The 10,897-nt window shown below is 40.9% G+C and overlaps 2 protein-coding genes across 2 annotated transcripts in view; both read left to right on the top strand.

Moving 5' to 3' along the window:
- The window catches only part of mogat2 (monoacylglycerol O-acyltransferase 2), a 9,504-nt gene extending 6,557 nt beyond the window's left edge, over positions 1–2,947 (top strand). The window contains exons 3-6 of the mRNA XM_023417681.2: positions 1,317–1,521; positions 1,639–1,813; positions 2,051–2,250; positions 2,635–2,947. Of these exons, the coding sequence (XP_023273449.1) occupies positions 1,317–1,521; positions 1,639–1,813; positions 2,051–2,250; positions 2,635–2,789 (735 nt within the window). The 3' untranslated portion in view covers positions 2,790–2,947. The remainder of the gene's footprint in view (positions 1–1,316; positions 1,522–1,638; positions 1,814–2,050; positions 2,251–2,634) is intronic.
- Positions 2,948–6,714: 3,767 nt separating this feature from the next.
- dgat2 (diacylglycerol O-acyltransferase 2) overlaps positions 6,715–10,897 on the top strand; it is a 10,243-nt gene continuing 6,060 nt past the window's right edge. Inside the window, exons 1-4 of the mRNA XM_023417748.2 lie at positions 6,715–7,008; positions 8,615–8,743; positions 8,978–9,085; positions 9,975–10,045. Of these exons, the coding sequence (XP_023273516.1) occupies positions 6,969–7,008; positions 8,615–8,743; positions 8,978–9,085; positions 9,975–10,045 (348 nt within the window). The 5' untranslated portion in view covers positions 6,715–6,968. The remainder of the gene's footprint in view (positions 7,009–8,614; positions 8,744–8,977; positions 9,086–9,974; positions 10,046–10,897) is intronic.

Below are 10,897 nucleotides of genomic sequence, written 5' to 3' on the forward strand. Positions count from 1 at the left end.
CTGAATTCTGATGTACAAATGGTGATGTAGACAAAGATGAGGTAACTAAAGTTACAGCTTAGTTATAGTTTGACTATAAACTATATTTTAGACTAGTGTTATGTTTTTTTGAAGTAGGATTTAAGTGTAATATCATCATCACATGATGTTGGCTCCCAGCGTCGGTCACATCCCATTTGGCCAGATGGGTTTCACTTGTGTTGTTGTTGTAGAGGAGTGGAAGGAAGCACTGATCAAACGTCCTTTGGATTTTCCCAGTAAATTCGACCTGAGTCCTTTACATAGAAATCAGCCCACAGGCTGTTATAGACAGTGGTGGACAGTAACAAAGTACATGTACTTCACTACTGTGCTTAAGTATATTGTTTGAGTATCTGTACTTTACTTGAGTGTTATTATTTTTAGAAACTTTTGACTCCACCACATTTCTACAAAGTACTCTTACTTGAAGCAGAGCTTTTAGTCAGTGAATGAATTTTCTTTCGTTTTCTAAAGTGTGATAAATCATACAGTGTGTTCACCACAGGACAAAAACCAATCACAGTCAACTCCTCTGTCAGTCACTGAACAGCTCAGTTTGACCGTGTTACGTCAGATAAAGATCAGGCAGAAGATTCTTCAAGTGCATGTTTGAAATTTTTAAATTAGATAAAGATTTCTTTTGTTTTACATGTTTGCTGTGTTCAGCTTGACCAAAATCCATCCCTACCTACCTGTAAATACACTGTGGAACAATGCAAAGATGTGTTGACATAAAAAAATATACTTTTGAATAAGTATGAAGTATTTTTAACATCCAGTAAGTTATCTACAATCCGTACACACATTGGAAAATACAAAAGTAATTAACATGTAAATTGCTTCATATACCTTTGTACCTTCTGTATCTTTAAAGGGCCACAAGTTAAAAAGGTTGAGAACCACCAGTTCAGTCTTTAATGATTTCATAAGCAGATCATGTCTGAAAAGTAACCAGTAACTCGAGCTGCCACATAGTGGAGTAACAGGCACAATATTTCCCTCTGACATGTAGACGAGTACAAGTGCCTCGAGAGTGCACTCCAGTAAATGTACCTACCTGCTGCCACAGACTGGGGGAAGAGCGAGGGATCACAGGGTCAATGACACTGTTGAAACTGGAATATCAAGGCACATGTTTGGGTTGCAGCCACCACAATGCAATACTGTCAGCTCTTTTAGGAAGAATCAGATGATCTGAAATCAAACATTTGATCAATCTTTTATGGAACCAATCAATCTCAAATCCAATTTATGTTTGTGCACCTCGGCAATGTTCTTTCTCTTTCTTCCCCCAGTTGGTGAAGACAGCTGACTTGGATCCCAGGCACAACTACATCTTCGGCTTCCATCCCCATGGCGTGCTGGTGGCCGGAGCCTTTACTAACTTCTGCACCTACGCCACAGGCTTCAGACAGCTGTTTCCTGGCCTCACCAGCTACCTGCTCATGTTGCCCCTCTGGTTCAGAGCCCCGTTCTTCAGAGACTACGTCATGTGTGCAGGTTTGGCCCTGGGACACTTCAGTCTCTTTCCTTCATCCACATGCTGTGTAAAGGGTATGTGCTTTGATCCTTGTATATCATTTTAATCACTTCTCATGTTCTGCTGCAACACTTCAGGTCTGATTCCTTCAGACAAAGAGAGCGCCAGCTATCCGCTCAGCAGAAAGGGTGGCGGTAACGCTGTTGTAATAGCAGTTGGTGGGGCCCCAGAGGCCCTTGATGCCCACCCTGGGACCTACAATGTGATGTTGGCCAACAAGAAAGGCTTCATCAAAATGGCCATGGAGCATGGGTAAGAGCAGAGAGCCCTGGGGTAAGGAGCAAATGTCAATCTATTCATTTTAGGTTTCTTGAGGCTGGAGCGTGGCCTCGTGAAACAGAGGCTTATTCAGGCTCCTCACATGGAATTTCCTGGGAAAGCAAAAAGTCTGTTATGAGATCAATTCAGAGTGAGAAACAGATGCAAAACACAAGGATTTGAAAGTGATGATAATCAATTAAACAACATTGTCATTAAAAATATTTTTAGAGCTCATCTCGTGCCAGTGTTCTCCTTTGGAGAGAATGAAGTGTTTGATCAAGTGGAAAACCCAAGAGGAACGTGGCTTCGATGGATGCAGGAACGGCTACAAAGCATCATGGGCATCTCCCTGCCTCTCTTCCACGCACGAGGCATTTTCCAATACTCCTTTGGTCTCATACCCTACAGAAAACCCATCAATACAATAGGTAAGTTAAAACCTTTGATCATCTGTCACTATCAGGAGGCTACAGTACATGCAGCAGGTTGGTTTTAATTAATTTCCCAACCAGCCATTGATTTTGTTGGAAGCATCTAATGTCGCCAAGTTGGCAAAGAGAGTTTCAGTGAACGTGAGCAATATTGGTCAGCTAAAGAGCAGGAGTCCAGCAGACAGACAAGGATGTGTCTCAATCTGCTGCAGGCGCACTTACCAACATGGCTTTCTGTAACTGGCTGGCATGGTGCCCCAATGTATGCCACCCCCTTTTTCGATTAGATAAAACAGGCCTCTAAATAGCATCACACAGACAATATTGCTGATCATAAAGTACACTGACTCTGAGCGTGTTGTCCTCTTCACCTCTCTGCAGTCGGCCGGCCAATTAGGGTGGAGAGAAAGGAGAAGCCGAGAGCTGAGGAGCTTGACGCCCTCCACCAGCTGTACATGGACGAACTCAGCAGTCTGTTTGAGGAGCACAAAGGCAACTATGGAGTGGACAAGGACACACACCTGATCTTTGTCTAGACTGGACTGAGGATGGAGGATTTGAATGCATATTTATTTCTAAAGCTCTGGTGCTGCAGGTTCAGATAACTGTACATTTTATTGGCTCTGAACACCTACATTTGCCCTCAACTGGCCTGTTAATTAAAGATGACTATAAACACTCATGGATCCACTTACTGACACATGTGTGTTCATTTAGACTCCTGTTCTTTTTCAGGTCGGTGTGGGAAATTGTACAAAGGGGACACTTATGACACAAGTCCAGTTTTCCTCATTTAACCTCTCTGGGGTTTTGGATTTTGTGAAAGGCCTCGCACTTTCTCAAATAGAGTCATAGGTTGAATTTGGGTTGCAACACCATATGGAGACTCTTTCAATAAAACAATGATAAAATTTCAGTATTTGGTGTCTTTACAAATGCTAAATGCAGGGTAAATAAAAATATATACGCAACTCAAGAGAACTTTCTTTTCTTTCTGTTTTATGGCCTTGAGACATTAAAGGGAATATGTTTGAGAATCTATACCGCTCTCATGTCTGTTTGTTAAACATGAAACAACAGCCAGGAGGCGGTTAGCTTAGTTAGCATAAGCTAGCCTGGCTCTGTCCACAGGTAAACAAATCCACACTGTTTCTTGCAGAAGATATTAAGCTAAGTGTGTCCTGGCTACAGCTTTGTATTTCAGGGACATGAGAATGATATCAATCCCATCATTTCACTCTCTGTGAGAAAGTGCATTAGCATTATCCAGTGTTTTCCAAAATAAAGAACTATTCCTTTGATATCTAATTTGCAATTTATTAAACAGTTTGAAACTTTATTATTTTCAAACAATTTAATCTTCAAATTCTCAAATTGATTTTTATTTATCCAAGTGAAACATAAGCAGGGTTAAAGGTGGTTTTGATCATATTTAGATCAAACATGAATACGTGTCTCTTTTATTGTTTTATAAGTTCTAAATTCCACATTAAAGGCTCAGGGGCTGGTTTTGGATCAGATTCCCTGATAAGACTGTCTGTGAACTTTGGCAGAGACTTTATATAATATGCCAAGCTCTGATATTTCAAAATGAAATGACTGGCAGATTGGACAATGCCCTGATGCTTTCAACACAGTCTGTACAAGTTGTGTGTGCTTAGAAAAATGCTGACTAAAAGAAAATCTTACTGTGAAAAAAGTACTGTGATGCAAAAGCGAGAACCATTGGGAAAATATTTTATTTAAGCATAAAAAAATAGGTACTAAAAAGTGACAGACACCGATGAGCTGTAAGCATCTGAAACCTGGGAAATTATGTGAGGCTGGAAAAGAGCCGATAACCTGTGATGGGACTGAACAACATCCTGTATTCATAAACCTGAGACGGACGTTTTGTCTGCATCAGAGGATGTGTAGAGTCTTTTATAGACTGACCATCTTTAATCACAATCGCGGCACATCTGTCACTTTTATATCTTCATTTTCCATATAGTGCAAAGCTGCAATCGCAACATGATGGTTAATCGATGCAGCAGGCTTTGTGTTTCAGAGCTGATATTAAGGGCATTTTTGTGATGTGGCGTCTGTTCTGGGATCTGCTGTTCGGACACAGCTGCTAACAGATGACTGTTTGGTCTCAGCTCCTCGGTGGGTGTGGGTGAGGTCAGGGTTACAACATTATTGACTTATTTTTGAAGGAATAGGTCAAAGTACAAAATAATCAAGGCCCCGTGTTCGCTGAATCCTTTGGGTCATATCTTATCTTGGCTTTTAAGAAAACAAAATGTAAAAGGATTTCCGGTCCCCCACGTTATTACTGACAGGGACTGTACTGTCATCAGTAGCCTGAGCACTGATGAATCACAGAGTTTAAACAATCAAAACCTTTATTGGGACAAAAATATGATTAGTTTTTGATTTCTTAAAACAAGGGGAAATGCTTGTATGATAACAAAGTCATATCTGTACAGTGGATGATTGGGTATCTGCTCTACAGATACAGTAGACTAACCAACATGAATTATATAACATGTAATGCTAAACCAAGATGTGTACACAGGTTGCATTAACTGAGGTGTTGGATACTGTTACACTTAGAGAAAGAACGTAACAACTGTGAAAACTAGACTTGATCTGAACACTTGAACTCATCACTTCACGACAAAATTGGATAATAAAGAATAATCGATACATTTGAACCATAATTAACAAAGAGAATATAAGATATTCGCAGGGGCCTGCTGAGGCTGTACTGTAAAATTGCACCATTATTCCACTCATGTCCCACATTGTTACAAGATGACATTTCTCAACAGTGGCTTCATGTCAAGGACGGTATTGACTGATTTCATCCAAAAGCAGTTATGATTCTTGGACCTGGTCCTACTAGATATACACTATCAGTTCAACTTTTGGGGATGAACTCATCGGATACAAAGTGCAGAATTTTCCATCAGAGACTGAGTATAATATTTAATTTGATAAAGTGACAGGGGTCGAGGTATCTGTCGTTGTCAGCACTTTCACCAAAGAGACATTTACCCTCAACTCGTCAGACAGGTTCATTTGAATAACTGTTAAATTAAGTGTAAAATTACCCAGTATTTCACGAAAAAGCAAGAAAAAAAGAAGAACAGAAAACAGACTTGTGTAGCAGAAATTTATCTTGTTTTCTCTCCCACCCCAATAATCATCCCACAATGCCTCAGACTTATCTTGTGGCCCTTCGGAGGAGCCCGGCCCCGAGGTTGGCAGACATTGGACTAAATTACCCAGCTGTTCATAAAGTTGTTAAAATAAGCTCCATCTTGACCAGCTGCAGCAGTAAAATGATCACATGCATTGATGCAACAGTATTAATCTGATAATGTCATATATAATAATTTATCAGTCACAGGGGACGTTTCTCTGCAGAGCCTACTTTTAATATTGACACATTAAGTACATTTACCTAATTATCTGTATTTTTACTTAAGTTTGATTTTTAATGCAACTCTTTCACATTTATGAGTGTTTTCACATTATCGTATTGGTACTTTAACTTTACTAACTCTCTTGAATCTCTTTAAAACACCTTCATCTCTTTATCTTCAGCAGCCGTACATTAGTCATGTGTCCACCTCTGGGTCCTGGTTTGGTGAGTGTCTCTGCGGTTCCAGCTGGCAGACTCAGTCACTGTCAGAGGCCACAGAGAGCAGGAGATGCCTACAAGCTTCCCTGGACAGATGCCAGCCTCTGCAGACTTGCACAATGCAACCCACAGCTGCCCACACTCTGAAGCCATGAGAACACGACTGACACGTTCAGCCAGTGTGAGTCAGATTAGTCAGTAAAAGAGCAGGAGTTGTCAGCCCTGCAGAGAGAGAGAGAGAGAGAGAGAGAGAGAGAGAGAGGTAGAGGTGTGACTCAATCTGCTGCAACCACACCACATCCTTCTGTACCCGGCTGGCCTGCAGCCCCAATACCAGCCCACCACAGAAGACTATTTCACATTTGTTGCATGGGGAATCAAAACATACGAAACAAGGCTTCATGAGTCCATCAGGTGGACGGTTGTGACAGTTTTGATGCTTAATTTGATCACAAAAGATACCAGGTGCTGTGTGTACAGTAAATCTACCAGGGGTCATATGATTTCCTAATCAGAAGAAAGAAAGGAGTACTGGCAACGCAACTGTGTCCTCAGTGGAAAATAAATGATTTTTTAAATGGTAAACAGATAAAGTATCAGACTGTTTCATTAATGTTAAATACACCAAATCTTATTTCACCACATTCACAGATATGACAGATTAATATCATGCAGTGTGTTTTTCAAACGCTGTTGTTTGTCTCCGCTAACCTGAAGAGTCAGGTTTACACCTGTTCCAGAGGTGAGGCAGGGATGGTCAGTACGCGGTGTTTTTCACCGTTGACCCACGTGACCACCCCCATAAATACAGGGGGGAGACAGGCGCAAAGACCACACTGCTGCTCCTGCTTTGTACGTGCTCTCCTCCGCAGGCCTCCCGGCTCGCTGCTGATACAGTCCCCTGCTCTCTGGGCTCGGTCTTTGGCTCCTCCCCGCCCTGGTTAAATGTCCGCTCGGCGCTTCAGTCAGCTGCAGACGACGGCAGTCATGACTGAGGAGCTGTAGGTTGGACTTTTATCATCCTGACAGCAAGCAAACATCACAGTTTCTCCTCTCCGGCATCCGCACCACCCACGAAGCCGCTATGAAGACCATTCTTGCTGCGTACTCTGGCGTCCTGAAAGGTGAGACACGTCAGACTTACCTGCAGAGACACAGGTGGTTTAACAAACCAGGAGGCGATCCTGGGAGAGGTCTGTCTCCACACGCCAGTTTGTGTTGTGGTGTGGACAACACTTTACAAAGGGACGTACGGACAAAATGTGTTAGCATCATCAATGTTATTTTACCAGTGATCAATGTAGAGGAATATCTACTGAAAAAAACAGCATGTTGTTAGATTTAGAGTCATTTTCAAAAAAGTTCAAAAATCAAAACAACACGAAACAAAAAGATGGATTTTCACATTTTTTTTAAATTAATATCTAAGTTACCATAACATCCATATTAAGTTTTACAAAGACACAACGATTACTGGGCAATACTATAGGAGATTAAAAAAATACAAAGTACAATAAAGTGAGGGAGGGAGCCATATATTAATTATCATTATTACAGTGTTTGACACCTGGTCTGTGATTGTTCGTGCCGCTACTTTTAAGTGTGGCACTAACTTATACTCAGTTTTACTTCCAACTTGTTATTTCACATTTCGAAGTTTTGCATTTTTCTCCAGTGTAAATCTTTCAGTTTTAGGCAAAAGATGCATTTTGGATTGTTGAAAATGAGAATTAGTGATTTCTTCTGCGAGATAAATGAATGTTTAACCAGAAAAAGTTGTTTTATAACTCAGTCTATTCCTGCTTTGCTGGTAAATTCCTTTATTTTTTGACTCTCTTCTGCTGTGTGGACTTTTAATTTGAAGGTTGATTTCAGTGACAGCTCAGGGACATCTGTCACCCTGGAAGTTTAAATGATGGGTTCACATTTTAATACAGCACATGTCCGAACTGAGTCTGCAGCTGTAGACGAGTCCGACCGTGCAGTTACAGAATCATTAAAGCAGTTGTATTGACAGGCACATGGTTCACCTGGCTGCTCCGTCTGCAGGAGCTGATAGCTTCTGTGCACCTCTCTGTTTGATTTGGCTCTGTGCAGGAATCACCCACATGTTGTCAGGACTATCTGTCCTGGCCAGCTCTGACCGGCAGCCACTGGCACAGCAGCGATAGTCTTTAGGAGTCATAGCTTCATAGTTTACAGGTATTACCCCCATCAGCTCGGCGCTGGGTTATTTTCAGTGTGCACAGATGGGATTAGGCAACAGTGTTTTCTTGCAGGGGAGATCTTCTTACTGGCTCTCGGTTGTACAAGCTTGACTAGCTTTAGTCGCTCTTAATGTGTCCGTTACTTTATGCTCCCTTTTTGCAAGCTGTCCCTTCACATGTAGCTGCGGCTTCGCTTTCATGGGCTGGTGACTGAAAAGAGCTGGTGAGTGGCGGAGGCTGAAGTGTGTATTGATGCAGGGCAGCTTGGCTCCATTGTTTTCTTGGAAATCATTGATCTCTTTGTTTAGTTTGACGTTCACTTTGAGGTTGGGTTAATTCAAACCCGTGGTAGGAAAGTATTGCCACGACAAGGAGAGAGTTAACTGCATCTTTTCACTTTGATTTCTCACCAAGGGCTTCTTTCTCATCCATTTAAGCTTCTGTAACTGTTCTGTAATCCACCGACAAGCTTTGAACGCCCCTTTTCTCCTCTTTTGTCTCCTCTCGCTCGTGTTGTCTCCAGGCACCGGCTCCAGCATCCTCTCTGCCCTGCAGGACCTGCCGCTGGTGTTCTGGCCCTGCAGATCCAAGATGGAAAAACATCTGCAGGTCATCTCTGTGCTGCAGTGGGTCATCAGCTTCTTATCCATGGGTAAATGAATGTGTTTGTGAGTGGGAGCCTCTGTGCATTTCACTTAAGCCGTCTGAACGCAAAGAAACCTAGAGGAGATAGTCTCATTAGTCTCATGCTAAGGAGGTCAAAGCACTAAGGCTCACACACTTGTTCATGGCTTCTGTGCCTTGATAAAACTCCTGCCTTTTAACAGAATATTTAAGCCTTTAGATTATTATAGGTAAATGTTTTTTTCTCTCCTCTCCTCCTCAGGTGTTGCCTGCACTTTGCTGTTGATCTACATGTTCTGCACTGATTGCTGGCTTATCGCTGCCATTTACACCGCCTGGCTCATCATTGACTGGAACACCCCAAAACAAGGTAATACATTTTAAAGATGTCAAACAAAAATAGGTGTTACCTAATAATTCAATTTTGACCCATTGTGGAGAAAAATCAATGAACTAATGATGGAATTTAAAAAATTTGAAGGCATGATGTTTGAGAACTGGTCTGATTTTTCTCCAACCTTTAGTTGGATGATGCGTTTTTGAGTCTAAAAATGTGAACAACTGAGACTGTATTATCTAAGCATTGGGTAACATGTCTTGCAGGGGTTAGCACTAACAATGACAACATTATGTTTAGTAACAGTTTAAGTATTTGATCTGTGGTTTAAGTAATTCATCAAACAATAACGATAGACATTCACTTGTGACGATTTGCTTCTTTTCTCAGTGATAAAAATGGAGAAACCTTTGGTTTTTAGGCCAATAAAAGAAACTATTTGAAGACGTCACCACGGGCTCTGGAAAATTGCTGTTTTAATTTTTTTTCCTCATAGCTTATAAACTAAATGATAAACTGATTACACATTATATTTTTGATTATAAGAACATGGCAAGTATAGGAAAAAAACGTGAACCTACCCTTTTAATCTGTTGATTTTTTTTTTAAATTTTTATTAATAAATTAATCAAATGTCAGAGCCCTCTGTAACCTCTTAAAATTAACTTTAAAAAAAACACAAAAAAAACAAAACACCAAAAGAGTTTAGATTTATGACAATATAATACCAGGAGCAGCAAATCGTCACATCAGAGATGCTGGAACAATCAGTGACAAAAACGGTTGAAATGAACATGGGGAAATGTCAGAGTTGAATTAAGACTGACTTTAAACAAAGACTGAGTCTGTCCTTTAATCGCTGATGAGGTTGCAGCTCTAGTTTTAATGCTCTGAGATATATAATGTGTAATGTTCTCCTCAGGTGGAAGGAGGTCCTCCTGGGTGAGGAACTGGACCGTTTGGACGTATTTCCGAGATTACTTCCCAATCAGAGTAAGTTGCTTGGTCAGTTTTATGTTCTACTGTTGCTGATTTATCAACCCCAGTCTTTAACATCAAGAGCGGAGCAGAGGAATGGAGGCTTGGAAACCTGTTCGACTCTTGATGAGAAAAGTCAGGACTGTGTGATGAAGTTAGTTCAGCGATTTCTAGTCATGTGCAGGTTGGACATATAGATAACCGTATCAGGGGTGTATCTGTCTGCTCCATGCTGTTCCTGGTTGATGAGGGCATGATGCAGGTTGAGACTTTTAGACTTTGTCCGGCCTGGTAGACTAAGGAGCAGTGCTAAGCTTGATTTGTCCCCAGGTATTCCCCTGAGCATCTTTTTAGATGAGGACAACCCTGGACACACACACACACACACACACACACGCGCGCACGCAGGGACAGCAGCAACATGATTAACTGTCACTGCAGAAGCCGAATGTGTGTTTAAAGAGAAGATGGGTCCTCTTAGATATTCTGCATGACTCAGTCATAGGTTTTTATTGAATCTCCACTTTTCTACTGACTAGAGCTGCAGCGACTGGTCAATTAGTCAATCACCTAAAAATAATCAGTAAATATTGTGGTAATAAATTAAAAGTTTTAAGTGACTTTCAAACCAAAAATGTCAGCACATTCTCTGGTTCCAGCTTTTCCTTTATGTTTTATATCATTTTAAACTGAATATCTGTGGATTTAGGACGTTGGTCAGAAAAAAAAAAAATCCATTTGATCAAACACTTAGGACCTGGGGATAATGTGATGGAGATTTTTTAATGTTTTATGATATTTTAATAGAGGAAATTATCAATCAATTAATAAAAAAAAAAAAAAAAAAAAAATCAAGAGATTAATCAA

Source organism: Seriola lalandi, unplaced genomic scaffold, assembly GCF_002814215.2.
Source record: "Seriola lalandi dorsalis isolate HSWRI2012SDOR001 ecotype SW California unplaced genomic scaffold, Sedor1 jcf7180002054577, whole genome shotgun sequence".
NCBI classification, from domain to species: domain Eukaryota; kingdom Metazoa; phylum Chordata; class Actinopteri; order Carangiformes; family Carangidae; genus Seriola; species Seriola lalandi.